This window comes from Neophocaena asiaeorientalis, unplaced genomic scaffold (assembly GCF_003031525.2).
Source record: "Neophocaena asiaeorientalis asiaeorientalis breed wild unplaced genomic scaffold, Neophocaena_asiaeorientalis_V1.1 scaffold171, whole genome shotgun sequence".
Lineage (NCBI taxonomy): Eukaryota > Metazoa > Chordata > Mammalia > Artiodactyla > Phocoenidae > Neophocaena > Neophocaena asiaeorientalis.
This window is the reverse complement of record NW_020174013.1, coordinates 1,420,646-1,444,843: the sequence shown is the minus strand read 5'-3', so window position 1 is coordinate 1,444,843 and position 24,198 is coordinate 1,420,646. Positions and strand designations below refer to the sequence as shown.

The window sequence follows — 24,198 nt, the reverse complement described above, 5'->3', positions numbered from 1 at the left end:
TACATGAGCAGGGGGCAGAAAATGCTAAAGTTAGAGCTGAAGTTAGGGATGCTTTGCCCATCTCCTACAAAAACACTCTAACCTTATTATTTCTCCTGTAGAAGCCCCACTTCCTCTACTGGCTTTTTCTTTCCAGTTGAACATCTCTGAAAAATTTATTGGATCTGTCTTCCTTCTTTGCCTCCATGTCTTTTGACTTTTGGGGAATTTTAAAAAATCACCACTTGGTACCTTAATGCCAGATCTTTCAATGAAGCAACAAAGAGAAGTTGCCTGGAAAATGCAAGCTGAGATGTTAGCCAATCCTGGTTATTCTGGCAAACTGGTCAGCCATCTCATTGAAGGTTTAAATTAAAGAAGAAATGAACTATGAAGCCACCTATTAAATTAGTGTTATATTATGCCTTTGTCAATGTGTTTTTTTTTTCTGAATCATGAGTTAGATTTACTGTTTTTTGGTATTTGGGTTAATACTGTTTATCATTTCTCCTAGATTTCATTATAAATGCAAAATTGGACAGGATGAATATGGTATTGGTATAGGTTCCACTAAACAGGAGGCAAAACAGTTGGCTGCTAAAGTGGCTTATGAAAAGATACAGTCAGAAAATTTAATGGTATGTACTGCCTTTGGATTTAATTTTTATGTTTTAAAATTCTCTCTGAAGTTGATTTGAGGTTAGATGATGTTTAGATGATGCCAAGACAGCCAATCACATAGCAAAAGGATTCCTCCATTCTGTGTCCCCAAAATGAGCCATGAACCATGGGACCACGAGGCCCCAGTTGTCAACGGTTCTGTTGACAACTCAGGGTTGTGTTTTTAAATCCAGATCAAACATCCATAAAAAATGTATTAACCCCATAATTCTTTATGGCTGTGAGTTTGGTAAATGTGGGGAAATAAATGTGGTAGTTGGTTCCCAGAGATTGAGTCACCATGGAGAGGTAATTTAGTTGCACTTAAATCTTTCAGAAAGCTGACGCCTCCTCTGGTTGTTTCAATAATGTGTGTGGTGATGTCCAAAGCAACTCTTCAGTGACAAACACATCGTAAGTGTGGAGAAACGGTTGTGTTATTTAGCAGATTCAAATTGTGTCCTGAAAGAGCAAATATTTATGAAAATGTTTAATGTTTAAGGAGAATTTAGAAAAAGCAATTACTGATCAACAAAAAATAGGCAAAATTCATAAACTAATAGTTGTCCCCTTTTCTTCTAGTGCTTCTGAATCACCACCTGAAAATGACTCCTCAACAAGTGAAGCGGAAAGCAATGATAACAGTGACGCATTAGACAAGTCTTTCCAATCTCCAGAGGTATAGTATTAATCTCTATGCTTCCTAGTTAATCTTATTTTCCTTTGTGTTTCTCCATTTAAAAATGACCTCCAGTACCCAACCATAATTTTTCTATTTTTTTCTCATGTGTTCTTACTAAATCAAAATATTTTGCACTTTTTCACTCTCTCCTTTCTTTATTAACTCCCATTCTTCACATGCAAAATTCTTCTATTCTTCACGCTCATCTTTCTCCCCCTACTCACCTTTGTATTTTCATATATTTTCTATGATCTGGCTTCAGCTCTTCTGTCAATTGGATAGTACTTAAAAGTTTTATGAACAGAGTTCTGCTTCTGTTTTAAAAAACTAGAACTAAACTTAAAAACTAAACTTAAAAATCAGATAGTTCTTGTGGTGATGATTAGTGTTTATCAAAGTTATCCTATTTATAAAGAACTACAAGCAAATCAATAAGAAAAAGATAAGCAACTCAGTAAAAAAATGTACAAAAGAGCTGAACAGACAGTTCAGAGAAGCAATACCCAAATGGACAACAGACAAAGTATGAAAAGATGCTTTACTTCATAATAATCAGGAAAATGCAAATCAAAACAACAGTTAGATACCATTTTAAACCCATCCATTTGAGTCTGGTTATCCTAAGTGTTAGCACAGCTCTGTTGCTGTTATAACTATTATGTGCTGCTGGTGGATGTATTAATTGGTACAGCCCTCTTAGAGAGCAATTTGGCAACATGTGGTAGACTTGAGGGTGTGCCAGCTGTACCACCAAACAGTTCTGTTCCTAGGTACATCTTCTAGAGAAACATGGGTATGTGTGCATATAGAAACATGTATAAGCATGTTCTTTGCAAAATTGTTTGTAATAGAAGATACTGGAAACAATATTGTCCATGAACAGAATGTCTGAATTTATCATAATGTAGTCACTGTGCAAAACTGAGGCTGGCAGGTGATATGAGCTCAAGAAATCTTAGTCTGGTGTTCGCAGTCTGTGTCAGCATATTAAAATTGGTAAAAAACCACAAAACCTAACAGAATGAAAGTGAATATGAGTGAAGAAGAGCTATATGATATTAATTTTTGAGAGCTATATCAAAGACTCCTTTTTTGGCTAAATGTTAAAATTAAATTATTAATTTGTCCTAAAAATGAAAATATTTTAAGCTAGATCTCTGGGCCACACTTGTGTCTTTACTAGCAGTGTGAGTGATTGTGATGCATACCTTCTTGCTAAGATCTGCCGGCCAGAGGATCACCTAGGAGGCCATATTCTATACCTGGAGAATCAGTGCTTCTGCGGAACATGTCCTGCAATTTGTCTTTTTTGACCTTCCTGCCATATCTGTCTGGTTGCTAAAATCGGTGAGAACTTTGATATAGCCAAGTGCAGTGAAAGCAGGGCTTAGTGAGAGCATACAAATTGATGAGGTTGTTGATCTAAGGACAAAGAAATGTGATCAAAGGACCATCTAGATATACAGGAGAAAGGATGGCAAGAAAAAGCAAGATACTTAATTTAATCATCTGAAACTATGGATATTCTCCATTTTCTTTTATTATAGAACAGTTCCAGAAATAATCCTAGAAAGGTGAAGAGGTGAGTATCATCATGCATTGAACATGTTTTGAAATGTAGTTTTATTTCAGACTTAGTTTATTAGCCTTATTTATTAAGTCTTCAGTATTTGTAGAGTATTATATGCCCTTATTTGAGTGGAGTTTCAGAGTAGAAAGCATAATTAAGGCTCACTGAAATCTTGAAATCTACAAGCAATACTTTTAAATATGTGGAGAAATCTTTGAACATATGCACACACTACACTGTAGACATAAAGGCCTATGGGGCTCTTGGTCGAGTAATTGATTAAGGGCATTATTTTGGACGAGGCTGACAGAGGAAATGGGTTTGCAGAGATGTTTTCACGAGAAGTGCATAATGGGAATTCTGTGGCGGTCCAGTGGTTAAGACTCTGTGCTTTCACTACGGGAGCCTAGGTTCAATCCCTGGTGGGGGAACTAAGATCCCACAGGTGTGTGTAGCAATGGTATCATAACTTGGGGAAGAAAAAAAAAGACCAAATGTTATGTAAATTATGATGACTTCGTTTATTGAACTGAAAAGAAAAGCAAGGATGTCAGTATAGTCAGCAGTGAGAGTGAGATGGCAGCAGGAGCCATTATAAGGCACCAGTACATTCCAAACAATAGGTGATGTTTGCAGAGAGATGATGCCTGATGCGGGTATTTGAATGAAGATGGGAGAGGCCTGCGTGTGAGATGATCAGGCTGTCAGTCGTGGTTCTAGTGTCAGGGAGGAAGAAGGAGGAGCATTTGTGAGACAGACTGTAAAGGAAGAGTAGACGTGACTTGAGGGAACTGAGTTACAGAACTGGGTAAAGAAGATGCAAAGGAAAAAGGATACAAAGATTGTTCCTTCTGGATGAGTTGCTGACAAGAGTCATGGCACTGATGCTGTTAAGGGAGTTGAAGACTTGACGGCTTAGGGGAGAGATAGCAGTTTGTATTTGTTTAGTTTTAGGTGGTATTTGAACTTCCAGTTGTAGGAGGCTTACCACCAGCAAGGAATAAAAGTCAAAGGAAACACAACCAGGATGAGAGTTCAAAGAGATATATTTCCTGAGGTTTTGAGTCTAGAGGGAGATAAAGAGAGGCCAGCGGCATGCTGACAATGAATGTGTTAAGGCCAAAAGAGGAACCAAGAAAGGAGCGAAAAATAGAGGACAGAGAACCATATTGTTTCTAAAGAAAAAGGTTAGTATTTGCTACCTCATTATTCTAATAGTTGACTCAAAATATAAAAAGCCAGGGCTTCCTTGGTGGCGCAGTGGTTGAGAGTCCGCCTGCCAATGCAAGGGATACAGGTTCGTGCCCCCGTCCGGGAGGATCCCACATGCCACAGAGCGGCTGGGCCCGTGAGCCATGGCTGCTTAGCCTGCGTGTCAGGAGCCTGTGCTCCGCAACGGGAGAGGCCACAACAGTGAGAGGCCCGCGTACTGCAAAAATATATATATATATAAAAAGCCTAGTGCGACGTGAAACCTACTAATATAAACAAGTTACATTTGATTTCAGTTTTGAGTTTACGGGCTTCTGTTAACTTTTAGATCTTTGGCACCTAGATTTGACTCTCCTGTGAAGAGTAAAGAAAGCATGTACACTGTGGACTCCAGGTAAGAGGGAAAACTGTGAAAAAGAATTTGTTTAAGGATACATTTGCTCCTCTGATAAAAGTTTCTTAAGGGACTGTTGAACATCAGGCAGGTTAAATTATATTTCTACCTGAACTGTTTAATTGTTTTAGCACAATCAGGCCCACAAAGGATCATTGTCTCTTGGAGGAACACAATTTAGATGTATCCAAATGGAATGTGGTAAGTGTAGATCTGTGTGATACTCAGGTGGATTTCTCTGACATCTATGGAAGGTTTTAATATTGAAAGCAAATATTTCTATAAACCAGTGATTTTTTTTTTCAACAAAAGTACTCCTGCAGGAATCACAGTAGATCCACTTGGATCTGTATTCCATTTTCCAGCTCCATAGCAGATTTCCCTTTGAAAAGGGGTTGCTTTTGTGGTAGATCATGTGTTTGGGCTTTATATAAAGTATCTAAAACAAAGGAGGCCTATTTGCAACAGGGGGACATTGAATATAAGCTTAAAAAATAATAAAGAATCACCAAATATTTAATAAGTACCTAATATATACCTGGCACTGTGCTGGACATTGGATTTATAGCAGGAACAAATAGAAACAGCTCCTGCCCTCCTGGAGTTTTGAGGGGATGATGATTACATGAAAAAGTCTGTAATTACAAACCGTGGTCAGAGGTCTGAAGGAAAAGCCATGACATGGTTAGAAATGAAAGCAGAACCCTTGGATGTAGAGTGAGGGGTGAGGCAAGGCTTTCTCTGGGGTCACATTTGTGGGGAGGCCCTGAGCTTCTGCAGAAGAGCATGTGGGAAGGTGAAGGTGGGAAAGGTGATGTGAACGTCGGAGGAGCGGAGACAAGGCCGTGTGCTGGGAGGGCAGTGAGCAAGGGCCCGGGGCCACGAGACCAGCTGGAGAGGGAGGCAGGGCCAAACAGGTGGCCACTTGTAGCCCATGCAAGGACTTTCTGGGCTTTGCTGAATGCAGGGGTGGGCTATGGGAGGATCTAGGCAATAAACAGACGTGATCAGACTTAGTGTTTATCACACTGGTTGCTTTGTGGATCACGGATTGGAGTGGAGGAAGGAGGGGAAGTGGAGTGTCCAGTGAACAAAGTTCTGCGGGAGTCTGATGGAAGTTTGGACTGCAGGGAAAAGGTGGGCAGACACCAGCAGGTGTGTTTTAGAAGGAGAATTGGCAGGGTTAATGATGGAATGTGGGGCATGAGGGAGAGGGGAAACCCAAGGAGTTGCCAACGTAGGCAGGCTCAGAGCATGTGCTCATTTCTCTTGTAACAGCTTGGTGGTAGCCGGGGAACACAGTGTGGCACTGTTTTCTAAAGTTTTATACTTGGGATAAGATTCTTTACCATGGCTTTTGTTTAACCAGAAGGTGACTGACTCTCAGGGGTGATCTGTTATGTTGGGATGGGAAGAGGGAAGACCTATGCTTTGCAATTCAAGAATTTCTGTGAAGTGGATCCTTCTTATTCAGAAGAGGAGAGCCCTGCTTATTAGACAGTCCATTTCACCAGTGCTGTTAAGGGAAAGTGGGAGGGTGGGAGTGGGGAGCAGCGAACCCTGAACCTCAGAATAACAGTAACGTTCATCTTTCAAGGTTTATCAGAGATTTTACAGAAATAACACCAATTGACGCAGGTGGATTTGGCCAAGTTTTCAAAGCCAAACACAAAATCGATGAGAAGACTTATGTTATTAAATGTGTTAAATATAATAACGAGTAAGTAGTAATATTTTATTTTTTTGAATGGGGAGGTGTTTTGAACCTGCAACTATTCTTTTTTATGTATCTCTCTTCTGCACTAGCGTATTATTATTATTTTGTAGTCCTCCTTAAAAATGTCATTCTACCATGAGGAGCTTGGCTTACTCTGAAATGATCTCACTTTACCGTGGTTACTTCAGTTAAAAAATGGATATACCACTGATCATCCTTTTGAGGCTGTCTCGATGAAAACTAAAGTTATAAAATCATTTAGCTTAAGATGACCTTCGAGATTTTGTAGTTTCATCTCCTTAACAGATGAGGGGACTGAGATCCAAAGATATGAACTGATTTGACAAAGGTAAAAGCTAGTGGGTGTTTGTTGTCTATTATTGCATAATCCACCACTCCAAAATGTCGTGGCTTAAAAACACCTAGTTATTACTATCTCTAGTGGTCCTATGAGTTGATTGTGCTCATCTGGGCCATTCTTCATGCATTTGCAGTTAGGAGCTTGACAAGGCTGGACATCGGAGATGGCTCTCTCACATGGCTAGCAGTGATGCTGGCTGTGGCTACAAGTTCCACTGGCACTTGTTAACCAGAGCACCTCCACATGGCCCCTTTATGTGGTCTTGGCTTTTCACAGCTTAGTTGTTGGGTTCTGAGGACTGTCCCAGAGCAACTCATCCCAGGAGGGAGCAGTCTTGGAAGTTCCACATTATATTGGTTAAACAAAGTCACTAAGAGCAGCTCGAGGGGAGGGCAAATAGACTGCCTCTTACTCTGAGGAGTGGATGCAAGTATGTGGAGAGAAGGAATTCATGATGACCATATTGGACACTATCTACTGTGGTAACAAGGTGGAGATTTAGAGCTCATCCTCTGGAATACCAGTCTGCTGTGTTCCCACTATATACCAGTGCTTCGCACATTTGTCTTACGTATTATCTGTGCCCTTCCCAAGCCCCACCCCACTCCAATTACTGGATAGCAGAACTCCTTCAGGAAGGAAAACACAGAGGGAGCAGGTCTTAAATCACATGTTCACCAGTCTTGCTTGTTGTTTTCTGGCAGTTGTTAACTATTTGTAACTTGGCCAGACTGATCCCTCAAGGACTAGAGAAAGAGATGGAAAAGGGATATGGGTGAAGGAAAATGACATGAGCAAAGGAGAAGCAGGCATGGTGTCCCAGGTGCTCTTCATCCAGTTAAACCAACCTACTTTCTGTCCCATGGACAGAAAGCCTTGCAGTTGAAATACCTTCATACCTACTCGGCATCAAAACAAGGCTTTTTCGTTCTTCATCGTTTTGCTTAACAGAAATGAACTACGGTTGTTCCTTCTCTCCCCTAACATCTTTTTTAATGGTCATAGTTAATTATGATAAGGGTGCAATGCCTTGGACATTTCTAGTGGCTTCATAAATTGGTAAAACATAAATTGGTGAAAAATACACTTGGAGATATTAATCTAGAGCCATAAAAATGTTTAGATGCTTTGACCCATGGATTTCCTATCTGGGAACCTATTCCAAGGATATTACCCAGATTATAGGAAAAGCTATTCAAGAAGATAAAAAATCACAATCACAATGTCATTTATAGCAGTGAGAAATTAGAGCAAACAAAATGTTCAGCAATGAAGAAATGATTAAGTATGTTTTGTTCTCTCCCCTGATCAATGGCTATTTTGCAGTCATTAAAAATGAGGGTTAGGGCTTCCCTGGTGGCGCAGTGGTTGATAAAAAAAAAAAAAAAAAAAAAAAAAAAAATGAGGGTTATGTACTGTAAATATTATACATGAAATAGTATGATGCTGGAAGTTGCTTTAGAATAATCCAGGGGGAAGATGAGGAAGTAGGTAAGAGTATAAATGAAACAAGATTGGCCAGGAGTTAATAACTGTTTTATCTGATGAAACAGTGATGGCCAGGTAGGGGCTCATTCTACTATTTCCTCTACTTTTTTATACTTTTGAAATCTTACATTAAAAACTTTATACATGATGGTTATACAGATTGTATAATAATCAGGAAAATTTTAAAGCTAATACATTATATAGAAAAAAATAGGATAAAATATACCCTATAATTACAAATATGTAAACATGTATATGAAGAAAGACTATAATAAGTAATCTAAAATAATAAATGATTATGTTAGAATTGTGTTGACATATGAGTAATTTTTTTCTTTATTTTTATAAATTTTACATCATATAGAACTTTTCAAATTAAAAAAAGAAATTATAAAATGTTTGCTTATTTTCTCACCCTTGAAATCACAAATTGATTTATCCCATTTGGCATAGAATTGTCATAGCTCTTGACTACACATCCCTGTAAAGCTTCCACATTGTGCAATGAAATTTCAGTCTCTCTGCATAGATCACCCCCTTTGTGCACTTCTGCCACACACTGAAAATTCTGAATTAGATTCTTCATGCTGCTTGTGTTACCTACCACTTCTACCCAAATGGGGTTTGCTTATGAAATCCAAATTGATTTTAACACGTCTAAATAAAACATAGTGGATGATTTTTTTTAGCTCCCGCCCAGAAAAAAAAATCCCATCACTGGCAGTTCACAGACTACTACATATGACTTTTAAACTGTGATGTTTAGAATAATTAAGTTACTGTTTTTTCTCTTGTGTTGAGGGTGAGAACAGCTGTGTTTTTTCTGTGTGTTCACTCTTTCCTTTGGAGCACTGCTGGCTTCCATTCTAAAACTCAGTGTGGAAACCATGGCCACTGTTTAATAAGGGAATATAAGTAGCTGTCTGCTGTTGCTCGAGGCGTTTTGTTGTTGTTATCAGGGATGGATACTGACGCTTTTGTGTTTCCTGTTTCTTTTAACTAGGAAGGTAGAGCGTGAAGTGAAAGCTTTGGCAATGCTTGATCATGCAAATATCGTTCACTACCACGGTTGTTGGGATGGGCTTGATTACGATCCTGAGCAAAGCATAAATTCTTTAAGGTAACTAAAAGGAAATTCCCATAGTCATAATGGGATAGAGGAAACAGTCATTTACTATGTGTGGGCCACTGGGTAAGGCCATTAATTATTACATTTAATAATCACAGCCAGAAACACTGAGACACTGTTATGCCTCCATTCTACAAGTAAGGAGACAATGAATAGTCTTTTTCTTGCTCCAGACTTGCTTTAAAAAACCTTTTTTAAATTGTCCTCCGTGGTTTTTGAAATCTCAGGTTTAGCTTTCCTGACTCTGTTGTTTAAGGTACAGGCTTGCTCCCATGCCCTGACTTCAGTCCAGGCCATAAACGCAGTCTTGTGAAGAAGGTTTGAACTTGCTGTCTATGCTGCATTTGGAGGCTCCCCTCCTTCCTCCACTGCCAACCCTCTTCTGTCCCTCTCACCTGGTTGGCAGGGTGCAGTCAAGGGGCCTCTTCTGAATGCAGTTATACCACTTATGGTCAGGTGGTGGGCAGTGAAAATAATTCCAAGACCCTGAGCTGTGATGGGGGCACCCTCCCCTCAAACCTTGCATTACTGACGATTTGTCTCAGATAAGCCACTGCAAAGGGACTGAAGGGTTTTAAAGAGCTGGCGCCTCCCTTGGAAAGTCACCCATTGTTTCTTGGAGACAGTCCTTTCAGTATAATCCTGAGGCCACTGTGGGCCTGTTCATCCACCGTCTCCACACCATGTAATTGAGAACCTTATCATCGGTTTCAGAAGTACCATCAACATACAGACTTCTTCAGCTTTCAGCAAATTCCTGGCTACCTTTTTCTATTTTCTAGCCAATATATGCTCAAAGAATTTAAATTAGTATTGAGGCCAACTTAGTTCAGAAAAAAAACCCAAAAGCCAAAACAAAAAACCATGGTTAGCAAAATCAGTCCTCTCTGCTATACCTCATAGCAATTTGTTGGCACTTTTCTTAGAATTCTTATCTATGTACTACTATTTTAGGTTTGTTTTTCCTTTATCTCTGTCCTATTAAACTATAATCCTCATGACAGCAAGGATAGTGTCTAACTCACTTTCTTATCTTTAGATGCCTGTTCTGTGCCTTTCACAAAATAGATGCTCAGTAGAGCAATGGTGAATTAAAATGTTTCAAAATTACTGTATATATTAATGAAATTTGGTTTTCTGCAATTCCATTGTATTTATGCTTCTATTCCTATCTATTAGCAAAGATAATCAAGGACCTTCAGCAACAAAGAATGGGCAGGCTGCTACTTTATAACTTAGCTAAACAAAGCTTTGGATACCTGGGAATTTATGATTTAAATAAAGACTGGGTTATTATGTTTTGATTCAAATTTGTTATATTTAGGTTTGTTTTGAGACATATTTTGGCATTTTTAAGAAGGTGCAATTTTTTAATGGAATTTTAAGTGTATTTTTTAATAAATTTATTTGTATTGCTACTTCTAACATACTGTGAGTTTTATACCCAGATCAAAGACTAGGTGCCTTTTCATCCAAATGGAATACTGTGATAAAGGGACATTGAAGCAATGGATTGACGATAGAAGAGGCAAGGAACAAGACAAATGTTTGGCTTTGGTATTCTTTAAACAAATAACAGAAGGAGTACATTACATACATTCAAAACAGTTAATTCATAGAGACCTTAAGGTAAGTGGAAAAAATACTTTGTTAGGAAATGATAAATTAGTTAATTTAAAAGTCTGTCTTCTTTAGTTTTAGAATCGATTGACAGTCATGAGGAAATAACATCTCTGATCCTCTAAAGTTAGAATGGATCTAGCACTTGCCCCAAATACCAATCTATAGAACCACGCAGAAGGTCTCCAGGGCTGTAAACTTATGGAGACACTGAGCTCCACAGGAAGAAGCTCATTCACTTCTGGTTCTATTTGTCATCCTGGCTGAGAGTCACACCCCAGTTGTAAACACTAAGAGCTTTAGTATACTGAACACTTGTGCAAATAATTATTGTGGCTGGCACAGCCAGCTGGCTGCTCTGTCCCTGCCTCTCCTGCTTCTCAGGCTTGTCTGAGAGGCAGAAGGGACTCTGGTAACTGGCTTTGGAAACATGGTTCTCTTAACCTTTCAGTCATTACTCTTGAGGGCAGTCACAGCCACTAGGTCCAGAGTCTAGAATTTCCTTGGCATTTGGTTAGACATCTGTGCCCCATGATTGGAAAATTGCAGTAACCCAAACCTTGGAATGTAGCATATCTTTGTATTTTCATTTTCTTCGGGCTTCCTAGCTTCTTTTATGGTCTAGTTGAGCAGTTTTCCCATTTCCTCCTCAAAAGTGAAAGAAGAGAGACAGAAGAGCTTTCAGTCTCTCCTCCATACTCCCTGTGATTTGCCTACGCTTATCACAGACTGGCCATGCTGAATCCTGTCACCGAATCTTTGCTCATGTTCTTGCATTGGACACTATCTGCCTGTCCCCTTTGGTCCCAATTCCTTTATGAGCTTTTCCCAGTCACTCTGGATCAGACAGAAGCACCTTGTCTATGTGGACCTTGACTCTCTGCTTACCCCACCTGTCTAAAACAGCCGGGAATGAGAAACAAAGCAAAAAGTTCCTTGAGAAAAATAAGCAACCATGTACATAGTTGTTTGTTTGGCCTAGGTAGAAAAAGATGGCCCTTAAGAGGTATTGCATCCTTGGTCTGCCCAGGGGCTGGATGTCTGATGCCTTCAAGTAGGAGTCTACCTCGTTCCAGTATCTTTTTTTAACAGTATCTGAAGGTGTTCTTTGAAGTTGGAATGATATAATGACTCTGTTCAAAAGGTGACATTTAGAATGGCTATACCTACACTTCGAAATAAATCGTAGAGTTAAATAAGAAATTAAACACAATTATCTATTTATACAATCATTTGCAAATAAATTATCTACTTACCCAGTCATTTCCTCTACTCAGCAGTTTGAGTGTTACCTCCCAGACCCTTGTCAGGATGAGTTAGTGAAATTCTGATCGGTGCTCCCTTCTCCCACCACCTGGTCTGCCAGTTCCCTCCTGTATTCTGCACTGCTTGTGCTCCGTGTCGGGGAGTGATCTTTTCTTGTGTCTGCAGAGAATGTTTGCTCTATGTCGGCAGGTGCTCAAAGGTCAAACTTTAATACTACTGAGCCTTCTTTCATCTTCTGCAACTTCCTAGCTTCACTGCTACAGTTGTTGTTTTCTCATATCTGAGAGAAGATATGAACAAAGGTGTGCACCTTATTTTGTGATGCTTTGCAAAATACCTGCTCCTGGTGGCTTTGCCAGAGAACCGTCTTTACCCAAGAAAGCCCCTATTCTATAAAGTCGACCAGCATTTACCTTAAGAACCAGACCAAAAATGCTGGTGATGGACACAGAGGTTTGTGGAGTGAGGGCTTAGGGCCTGAGGAGTTCAGTCCCCCAGTCGGCCCAGGCCCCTCGGTCAGCCTCAGCCCTTATTCCTGTACCTCCTGGATAAAGTTTGCTCCTTTTTTTTTTTTTGGCCACACCTTGCGGCTTGTGGGATCTTAGTTCCCCGACGAGGGATCTAAACTGGGCCCCCTGCAGTGGAAGCTCAGAGTGCTAACCACTGAACCACCAGGGAATTCCCAGTTGGCACCCTTTTTTTTTCACACCCTTTTTTATGTTCTACCATCCAACATTTTGCCTAGTCATACCATAACTGATTAGACAAAATGTGGCATCATGTTTTTTTCTTTTTAATGAACTATAAACAAGCAATCTAATATTTTTATTAGACAGTCCCATCCAGCTTATATATTTAGACAGTTTCGTAAATGCAGCCTCCTATTTCTCAGAGCCAGGCTGTAGCCTTGTGTGGGACCAGCAGTTGTACTTGCAAACCCAACATCTTCCTACACTGTAACTTGAATACAGCAGAGGCACATTTTCTCTCTACATCCCCACACGTCTACAGGTTTCCGTCCATGTTACTGGTGGTAGGTTCCAATCTAACCATTAATTGTTATAATCTAACTACTGATTTCTGCGTGGGCTTTTTCAGGCTGGTTCTTCGAAGCTGCTCTTTCAACCTGCTTGGGCTTATGGTCTCTTCTCTTTCAGTTTCTTTACTAGGCCCTGTCCTAAGTGTTGTCTCCTTGAGTCTGTGTGTGTGTGTGGATAGCCCAACATTGCATTGAAAGTAGCTTTCTCAAGAATGGCAAAATATTAATTTCCTCATCAAAAACCTTCATGTTTTCATGGTCTTTAGAATATTGGTCAATACCTTTTACAAAGTTGTGGAATTGTCATTCGGTTCTTCCATTCCTTTTTTTTTTTTCAATCTGCTTAAAGAATTACGTGGAAAAAAAAGTATTTCAGTGCTAGTCATCAGCTTCCAGTTAACTTGATATGCCTTCAAAGATAGAGGGCAAGCCTGCATACTGTTCTCCATAGTGGCTGTATCAATTCAAAGATATTAAAAAAAAAAAAAAAAAAGATGGGCTACGTTTGTGAAGAAGTTGTCAGACGCCTGGAGAAATAGACGTAAAGGAAGGCTCCAGGGGAAATTCTGCATATGATATTCTGCAGCATTACTGGGAATGGACTCATTCTGAGAATCTCAAAATTAGAAAGGATCTTAAGGGTGTCTACTTCAATCCCCATCAAATCCTGGACTCATATTTGCAACGTTTCCACCAAGTGGGCGTCCAGCCCTGGCTTGAATACTTCATAGGATGGGGAACTCTCTAACTCCCATTCTTTGGACCACACGATTAGTATATCAGGATATATTAAGGCAAATCTTGTGGTTGTTTTCATCCTCTAGTCCTGGATCTGTCCCCTGGGACCAGGCAGAGTGAATCCACCTTCCACTTATCTTAAGATATTTGAAGGCAGCTATGCCCCAAGCCTTCTCTGCTCTCAGCCAAAAAGTCCTTACTTCCTCAGCTAGCATTTTAAAGACTGATAATAATAAATTTCCTGTTTTGGGCTTACCTATGTAAGAGTAAATGCCTTATAAGTAAATATAAAAATAGCTGTTACTAAATATGATTTGGATGTGTGATAAAAGTCTTGTCAAATTGGTACTTACAAGTTAAAATTTTTTTTCTGTAGCCAAGAAATATATTTTTAGTAGGTATGAACCAAATAAAGATTGGAGACTTTGGACTTGTAACATACCTGAAAAATGATGAAGCACGGACAAGTAAACAGGGAACTAGGCAATACATGAGCCCAGAACAGGTGAGGTCCCCTTCCTTTCTGTTGATATATATTTTTATCTCTTTCATTTTTTTAACTATAAAAATAATAGGCACCTCTCATAAAATTAAAACAGTACAGAAGTAAATAGAATAAAAATGGAAAGCTCTCCTTACCCTTCCTTTCTACTCTTCTCACTAGAGTTTGTGGTTTATCCTTTTAGATCATTTTCTTTGGGTTATAAAAAATATACAGATAAAAATACATATTTACAGAGACTTTTTACATAAAAACATACATAAATACATTTTACAAGATACTATAATGTTATTTTGTGACTTAATTTTTTTTTACTCAACAGTGTATCATAATCTTTCCATAGCTGTACAAATAGATTTGACACTTTTTTTTTTTTTTGCGGTACGCGGGCCTCTCACTGTTGTGGCCTCTCCCGTTGCGGAGCACAGGCTCCGGACATGTAGGCTCAGCAGCCATGGCTCATGGGCCCAGCCGCTCTGCGGCATATGGGATCTTCCCGGACCGGGGCACGAACCCGTGTCCCCTGCATTGGCAGGCAGACTCTCAACCACTGCGCCACCAGGGAAGCCCTTGACACATTATTTTTAACAAGTGTATTGTATGCCAAAGTATAGATATACCGGCACGCATTTAACTATTGCCTTATTGATGGGCATTTATTTAGATTGTTTCCAACTTTTTACATTTATAGACATGTTACGTGTCTTCCTCCTTATCTTTGAGTCTAAAAACAAATATTTCGATGATAATCAATGATAGATTCTTTGAATTGAAATTGCTGACTAGAATGACAGGTGCAGTTCAAAGTTGATACATACTATTAATGCATATATGTGGAACCTGGAAAAATGGTACAGATGAACTGGTTTGTAGGGCAGAAATAGAGACACTGATGTCCATACAAACATACGGACACCAAGGGGGGAAAGTGGCCGGGGGTGGGATGAACTGGGAGATTGGGATTGACGTGTATATACTAATATGTATAAAACAGATAACTAATAAGAACCTGCTATATAAAAAATAGATAAAATACAAAAATTCAAAAAAAATTGATACGTGCTGTGAAATTGTCATTCAAAAAAAGTGACTCTAGTATGTTCTCCTACTAATGTGTACGAGAATGCTGCCTCCTCCCTCACACTCTCAGTCGGACTATGGAATTATCAGACTGCAGTTTTGGTCACTGAGATGAATGAGGTGTAGCTTGATCTTTTTTTTTTTTTTTGGCTGCGTTGGGTCTTCGTTGCTGCACGCGGGCTTTCTCTAGTTGCGGTGAGCAGGGGCTACTCTTCGTTGCGGTGCACGGGCTTCTCATCGCGGTGGCTTCTTATTGCGGAGCATGGGTTCTAGGTGCGTGGGATTCAGTAGTTGTGACACACGGGCTCTGTAGTTGTGGCTCACGGGCTCTAGAGCTCAGGCTCAGTAGTTGTGGTGCATGGGCTTAGTTGCTCCGCGGCATGTGGGAATCTTCCTGGACCAGGGATCAAACCTGTGTCCCCTACATTGGCAGGCGGATTCTTAACCACTGCGCCACCAGGGAAGTCCCTCAATACTTTCTTTACGGCTTCTGGGTTAATCATTTTTATTTTGGAGGTCCTTCCTACCACAAGATTGTAAAAATATTTCGTGTTTTTATTGATACTTTAGCTGAATTAATTTTTGTATATATATGAAGGAGTATAACTTGATTTTCCCCATGTGGGTATGAAATTGTCCCATCACCATATATCAAATAGTTAATGATCTAAAATATTCTTTTAAGGAAAATTTGTAGAGACAAAAAGTAGAACAGAGGTTACCAGGGGCTGAGGGGAGAGAGGAATGGGAAGTTGTTGTTTAATGGGTACATTTTCTGTTTGTGATGAAAAAATTTCTGGAGATAGTGGTGATGATTACGCAACATTGTGAAGGCACTTAATTACTAAATTGTACAAATGGAAATGGTTAAAATGGTAAATTTTATATATATATATATTTAACACAATATAAATATGCTATTTTATCATATATGAAATTCCCACACACTTATGGATCTGTTTCTGGACTCTATTCTGTCCAGTTGATTTATTTAATGTTCTTCCTCTTTAATATCATCCTGTTTAATTATTATAGCATTATAAAATGTTTTATATTTTAGCATTATAGAATTATTATTGCATTATATAATGTCCTGATAGATATCAGGACATTATTCTTCAATTAAAAAATGTTCTACCTTAAGCTTATACAGTACTGTAGGTCAATTATATCTCAATGAAACTGGAAGAAAAAAATGTTCTTAGTGTTCACATTTACTATTCCAAATAAACTATAGAATCAGTTTGTCATGTTCCACAACTGGTGTTGATGTTTTGATAGCGATTGCATTATATTTAAGGATTCAGTTGAGGGGAATTGACATCTTTATATATTTGAGACTTCTTCTCCAAGAAGTCTCCAAGAAATTGGTATATTTCTCCCAATTATTCAAATCCTCCTCAGTCAGCTTTTGCCAGGCTATGCTATGGTACCAAATGACACTGATTTCCTAGTGGCATACACAACACCAAAGGTTTATTTCTTGCTCATGTGGTGTGATGGCTGCAGTCTTGGCCCAGTTTTGCCCCACGTGTCTCCTTCATTCTAGAGCCCAGGCTGAAGGAAGAACCCTATCTGAATATTTCTGTCCTCACTGCAGAAAGCAGTGTCAGAACCTTGTGATGGCTTTTAAGATTCTGCTCCTCAGTGGCATACATCACTGAAAGTCATTGCCCAGAGCAAATTGGCCAGCTCAAGACAAACACATGGTGGGGAAGTGTCATGCTCTCTCTGGGAGGCCAGTGCACAGCTGGGAGCAGTAATATATTCTACCTCAAGGCCACTTTTATATTCTTCAATGAAAACATTCAATGAAAATTTGTTTTTTCTTTATGAATATTGTTCATATTTTTAAAGCTTTTCCCTGGATACGTATCATGTTTTGCTATTAAAATGCGATTCCTTGTATCTTATTGGTTATTAGTGAGGCTGCTGATTTTTAAAATATATTTATTTTTAATTGTGGTAAAATACACATAAAATTTACCATCTTTACCAGTTTTAAGTGTGCAGTTCTGGGGCATTAAGTACCTTCACACTGTGGTGCCACCGTTACCACCATCCATCCACAGAACTTTTCATCTTGCCAAACTGAAACTCTGGACCCATTGAATAGCTCTCCATTCCCCTCTTTCCCAGCCCCAGGCAACCACCATTCTACTTTCTCTATGAATTTGGATACTCTAAGGACCTCTTATAAGTGGAATCACACAGTGTTGGTCCTTTTGTGACTAACTTGTTTCACTCGGCATAATATCCTCAAGATTCATCTATGTTGTAGCATATGTCAGAATTTCCTTCTTTTAAGGCTGAATAATATTCCATTGTATGGATATATCACATTATGTTAATCTGTCACATCGATGGCTATTAGGGTTGCTTCTATCTTTTAGCTACTTTGAGTATCGCTGTATTGCTGCTATGAATATGATTGTACAGCTATCAATTCATGAATGTTTGGTTTATATATAGACTCATTACTCTAGTAGGTGGGGCTTTTTTGTTTTGTTTTGTTTGTTTTTTTGGTTGATTGCTTACTGTCTGTTTTCATCTTTTGGGGTTGTTTGTCCTATTTTTTTTTTTATAAATGCCCTTTAAAGATGATTTTTTACTGAAGGGTAATATATCTTTCAAAATACCCCTACTATTTTGTCATCTAAGAAAAAATACAATGAGCCATCTGATGGTTTGAGAGTCTAGAATGAAGAAGGAACACACCTCTTCCTTTGGGGACCATTCAGCATAAAAATATAAGTTTTTTGCGAAGTGTGAAGGTAGAAGACAGTAGGGGACTAACAGCTCCCTTTTAACTCCCACTCTCTAAAATATCTCCTGCATCCTATATTGTCACATTTTATTGAGGAATAATTTATACACCATAAAATGCACAGATCTTAAGTGTACTTTTTTTTTTTAGTTTTGACAAAGGCATAGACCTGTGAAACATACAAGCCTATCAAAATGTAGAACATTTTCCTCACCCTAGAGTATTCCCCTAGACCCCTTTCCAGTCAGTCACTCCTCTCCACTGCCCAGAGGCAACCAGTGCTTTGATTTCTTTCACCATAGATTAGTTTTCCCTGTCCTTGAACTTCATAAGAATGGAATCATATAGTATGTACTCTTTTGTATTTGATTATTTCACTCAAAGTAATGCCTGTTGGAGAACCTCTAGTTGTTGCTCATATTAGCAGATTATTCTTTTTTGTGGCTGAATACTATTCTGTTGTATGACTATACCACAATTTGTTCACCCATTTTTCTGTTGATGGACATTTGGATTGCTTCCAGTTGTGGAATATTATGAATAAATCTGCTGTGAACATTTGCATACAGCTGATTTACTGGGCACGATTTTAACTGCTTCACCTGCTCGTCTCATCTAACCCTGCAGTTAAGCTATGAGGTTAAAACTATTGTTACCTCCATTTTATGGTTGAGATTATTCCCACATTGATGGTGATTCAACTATTTAGTGACAGAGGTTTGAACCTGGGCAGTCAGACTCCACACATCTTGCTAATAAACATACATTGTTGTGTGATACATTTTGGTCAGATAACGTTTTTGGCTTTAGAAGGCATGGATGTTTATATCAGATGAGTCACAAATGTAAATATACTTTGGTTTCTTCAGATTTCTTGTATGGAAGACTATGGAAATGAAGTGGACATCTTTGCTCTGGGACTAATTCTTGCAGAACTTCTTCACATATGTTCCACTGTGTTAGAAACAGTGAAGGTAAATAATCTCACAGAAAGAATTAAGCAACAAATATTATTGGCCGTCATGTCCAAAGTGCTGCTGCAAACAGTTATTGCCTCCACGTGAGGATGGGCTGGAACATATTAGTGCTGACTGAAAATGAAATATGAATTTTTATCCCTTTCATGTTTGGGCAACCAGTATTTTCTGTTAAAGATCAAAAACTTTGGTCTTCTTTGGAAGGTGTGTACATCTCATAAAACTGTAGCTGTTTCTTCCTAATTGAGTCACTCTGTAAAATTGTTTTGATTGCCTGCTTTGCATAAGACCCTGTGCTACGTGCTCCAAGGATTATGAAAATAAATAAGCCTTGTTCTCAAGGAGCTTATATTCTAGGAGGAAAGGTAACATAAGACAATGCTGTAAATGTTTTAGGAGAAGGCATGAGGTCTAATGGAAACAGCTAGGAGGGAGGTCTTGCAAGCTGTAGGGATTTAGGTTTCATGGAGACATTTAAATTGAGCTCTGAAGGACTGGTTGACTTCTAATAGTCCAGATTGGAAAGAAGGCCATGTGGAGACAGGAATGTGGAAAGTGTGTTTGGGAATAGCTGGCCGGTGTCATTTTTATTGGAGTATATCAGTCAAGGAAGTAGTGGTTGATGGTACTGGAAAGATATATTGGGGCTAAATTGAGGCAAGAATATGGACTTTCTTGTGGAGGCAGCAGGGAGCCACTGAAGCCTGCATGCAACTGGATATCCTAGTCTGAAGCTCAGTAAAAGGGACTCACCTGGATTCGACAGCCTTCTTCTCTGTAAAACAGGAATAATCAAAGTACCTATTGCATAGGGTTCCAAAAAGGATGAAGGGAGATAATTCATGTGATGCTCTTAACACTTCAACATGCTGTAATGTTCAGGATGGTTATAACATGGGGTGGGTGGAGGAGAGGATTCCTGCTTGCTTCTTGGCTAAAGAGATTTTCCAAAGATCTAGAAACATCCCAGATTTAGGGTATCCCCAGCTTTAGTGCTTCCTAAGTTTGTTTTTTCTCCAAAGTGAATAATTTCCTAATGAATATATATGTTTAATTTTTAGCTTCTTGAAAATCTAAGGGATGGCACCTTCTCAGATGTATTTGACAACAAAGAAGTAAGCACTTAAAAATAATCGGAATTTTATTTTTTCAATGTTTTATTTCCTAGTATTGACTCTTACTATCATTACAGAAAAGTTTTCTACAGAAATTACTCTCAAATGATCCCAAGAAACGACCTAACACATTGGAAATACTGAAGACTTTGAAGGAGTGGAATAATATTGCAGAGAAAAAGAAATGGAATACATGTTAGATACTTAAAAAAGTATCCTTCTTCTGATACTCCATTTTCCTATAACTGTCTAAAGTCTGCTTGGGCATATTAATGGTATTTATCTTCTATTTTCCTTTCTCCCTTAATTTTTTGCCACATTTGCAGAAAGGTTTGCATTTTTTCTTACTTCAAAAACATTCTTATATTTGCCTTCCCCTCGCTCATCTCCTTATTATGAAGATGGGGGAAAAAAATGCCTCAAATTTTCTTTTTAATACCAATTAGTTAATCAATTAACGAATGACTATTTATTAAATACCTGCTGTTTCTAGGCCAAAAAGATATAAGATCTATCTCTGTCCAAAATAGCTAACAATCCAGCTGGAGAAATATGGTAACCGTGAAAAGATAAGTATAATCACTTTGGAAAGCAATTTGGTATCATCTAGCAAAGTTACATGTATATTGCCATTCCTGAAAAGCCATCAGTTCCATTGCTACATACATGTGCACAGGAATGTTCATAGAAATGCCGTTTATTATAGTCAAAGGAACAGGAAACAACGCTAATGAGCACCAGAAGAAGAATGGATACATAAATTGTATTCACACACTGGAATACTATATAGTGTTTTATAGTGAAAGTGAAGGAATTACAGCTAAATGCACTAACATGCCACATCTCTCAGGAACATAATATTAAGCAAACAAAGCAGATTGCAGAAAATACTGTATAAAGTTCAGGAACATGCTATGTGAAACGTGTGCTTAGGTATTCAAACAAATGTGGTAAAACAATAAAGGGAAGGAAAGGATTGAGAACCATTATTAGATTCTGACAGTGATTGGCTCTGAGGAGGGATGGGAGTGATGTGATTGGAGAAACGGACTTCCGAGGTAACAGTTAACTTTCTTTTCTTACACTGGCTGTTGAGTCCACTAGTGTTTACTGCATAATTATTCTATTTCTCTTAAATACATTTTGTACCTATTATAACAGACACTTTAAAGAGATGATAACTATGCTGTAAGACAGTAGCTGAGCATAGAAAACAATCAGTCTGGAGGGGTGAGATCACTCTATGCTGAGGACCCATGGCACAGGGCTTAGAAGTGACACTCCGGTGAGACTTCCAAGTATGTGAAGGATTTAGATGAATAGAGAGGAGAACATTTGGGCAGTATGGGCAAGGGGCATGGCATGCGTTCTGGAAAAGATAGATTTGAGGAACATTGGGTATACTAGTTTGTTTCCCTGAATTGCTGTAGGGAATGCCAGAAAATAGTATGAGCTGTATATTGGAAGAACCTGAGGGTTCCTTTAAGCTTTATAGCATCCAACTACTGTTCTAGAATTGTCGTATAATTTTACAATTTTTAAAATGAGCCAAATTTAGGCTTAGCAGAAAAATCATAGTAATAGATAATATTTTTGTGAAGGCTTATAGCAATTTCTAAAGAGTGTTACTAAAAGCATTTAATATGGTCCTCAACTCCCATGCAGTATTTGATTAAGGCAAGGCTCATCAATGGATACTAAAATTATTGGTTGAAAAGGCGTTGGGAAACAGGAGCCTCAAAAGGATTTAAATATAGTCCGACAGATGATATCACAAAGGGGAAAATGTATCTTTAAAATGGAAAGCTCTTATCACCACAATAATAAAGTAATTAAATTTAGCATCACCGAAAGTGGAAGAACCTAACATCATGACCCTCCTGATGTGATGTAGGAATTATACACTATCACCTATTTAGTTTTCTTGCCCAAAGTGTTTAACTGGAATTTAATCATGAGGAAATGATTAGACAAATCCTGAAAGAAGTCATTTGATAAGGTAATTAACTTGGATTTCTCAAAAAGTCAGTATCATGAAAAAAAAAAAGTAGGGGAATTCTTCTAAATACAGAGAGACTAGAAACATATAATGACCAAATGCAATGACCAAATGCAATGCTCGAATCTTGATTGTATACTGGATATAAGGAAAAAAAGAAAAACCCAGAAAATAGCTATAAAAGACATTTTTCAGGTAGTTGAGAACATTTGAATATAGACTGCATATTAAATGATGTTATAGAATAATTGATAATTTTCTTAGGTGTGATGATATTATGGTCATGCCAGAAAATGTCTTATTCCTAGGCAATGCATGCAGAAATACTTAGGGGTGAAGTGGCATGACATATGCAACTTCCAAATGTTCAGCAAAAATCAATGATAATACATATATATGTAGAAAGATAGTACATATATATATAGAAAGAGAGAGAGGAAATGTGGCAAAATGTTAACAATTGAAAATTTGATAAATCTGGGTGGACAATATAGAAGTGTTTCTTGTATTATTCTTGGAGCTTTTCTGTAGGTTTGAAATTTTTCTCGGTGGAGAGAAATCTTTTTTAAGAAACTAATATTATCTGGATTTGATGAATAAGGCTAAACTCAAAAGAAAAACCAATGAATGTGGCAAATTAGTGTGAATGTGGCCTTATTTTTACCTTCTTTCATTTTTTAAATTTAAGTATAGTTGATTTGCATTATTATATTAGTTTCAAGTATACAACATAGTGATTGAATACTTTTATATATTCTTCTCTCACTTTAATATTTCTACTACTATGAAGTAAATAAAGCATCCCTTGATGCTTTTATTTATTTGAGTATATATTTTCTCAGCCTCAAAACTATAGTAAATAAAAAGTATCCTCAGGCTTCCTTGGTGGCGCAGTGGTTAAGAATCCACGTGCCAATGCAGGGGACATGGGTTCAAGCCCTGGTACGGGAAGATCCCACATGCTGTGGAGCAAGTAAGCCTGTGCACCACAACTACTGAGCCTGTGCTCTAGAGCCCGTGAGCCACAACTACTGAGCCCGCGTGCCACAACTACTGAAGCCCACGTGCCTAGAGCCCAAGTTCCTCAACAAGAGAAGCCACCACAATGAGAAGCCCATGCACCGCAATGAAGAGTATCCCCCGCTCGCTACAACTAGAGAAAGCCTGCACACAGCAACAAAGACCCAACGCGGCCAAAATTAAATAAATTAAAAAAAAAAAGTATCCTCTTATCAGAGGAGGAGAGGGGCAAAGGCCAGGGACCTTATTTGCTAATTAAAACATACATACATGCAGAGATTTTGAAGAGCTATTGTGACCTAGCTGCTTCACTAGGAACAGAACTTCTAGGAAATTTTTATTACTAACCACACATATATTTTTTATTAAATGTGCACATATTTAACAAGTACATATATATGTAGCTTACTCAGCATGTATGTTGTGTTAGGTATATTTAGTATAAATACACATATACATATATATATATATATATATATATATATATATACACATATATAAGTGTGTGTGTTTGTGTGTATGGCCAGCTATATAATTTGTGGGACCCAATGCAAAATGAAAATGTGAGGCCCTTGTTCAAAAATTAACATGGGGCCTTACGCAACCACACAGGTTGTGTGTCTATGAAGTCAGACTTGCTTGTACATACACGTGTATACACACATATATATGTACATGCACACCTATGTATGAAATGTTTAGAAGTCTAAAAGCAAGCTTTTCCCAGACTCCATCATCCAGTGTACCTACCTGAGAGAGAAACTCACAGCATCTGTTTTCCACTTGAGTGTTCAGCATAGCTTGAGGTTCTTGGCATGCTAACTTTTTCATTATGAATATGGAATAATTTCAATATTATTCATATTTTTAATAAGTTTTTATG

General features: G+C 38.3%; 1 protein-coding gene across 4 annotated transcripts in view; it reads left to right on the top strand.

Moving 5' to 3' along the window:
- The window catches only part of EIF2AK2 (eukaryotic translation initiation factor 2 alpha kinase 2), a 37,089-nt gene that overhangs the window by 11,040 nt on the left and 1,851 nt on the right, over positions 1–24,198 (top strand). Inside the window, exons 5-17 of one of the 4 annotated variants that reach the window (XM_024753475.1) lie at positions 494–617; positions 977–1,053; positions 1,222–1,318; positions 2,869–2,903; positions 4,432–4,497; positions 6,095–6,217; positions 9,067–9,183; positions 10,641–10,821; positions 14,232–14,360; positions 19,074–19,178; positions 20,243–20,296; positions 20,374–20,508; positions 21,962–23,116. In XM_024753475.1, the coding sequence (XP_024609243.1) occupies positions 494–617; positions 977–1,053; positions 1,222–1,318; positions 2,869–2,903; positions 4,432–4,497; positions 6,095–6,217; positions 9,067–9,183; positions 10,641–10,821; positions 14,232–14,360; positions 19,074–19,178; positions 20,243–20,296; positions 20,374–20,496 (1,231 nt within the window). In that variant the 3' untranslated portion in view covers positions 20,497–20,508; positions 21,962–23,116. Of the gene's footprint in view, positions 1–493; positions 618–976; positions 1,054–1,221; positions 1,319–2,868; positions 2,904–4,431; positions 4,498–6,094; positions 6,218–9,066; positions 9,184–10,640; positions 10,822–14,231; positions 14,361–19,073; positions 19,179–20,242; positions 20,297–20,373; positions 23,117–24,198 lie in introns of those variants that run through there. The other 3 variants (XR_003004281.1, XM_024753476.1, XM_024753474.1) reach the window with 3 other exon arrangements.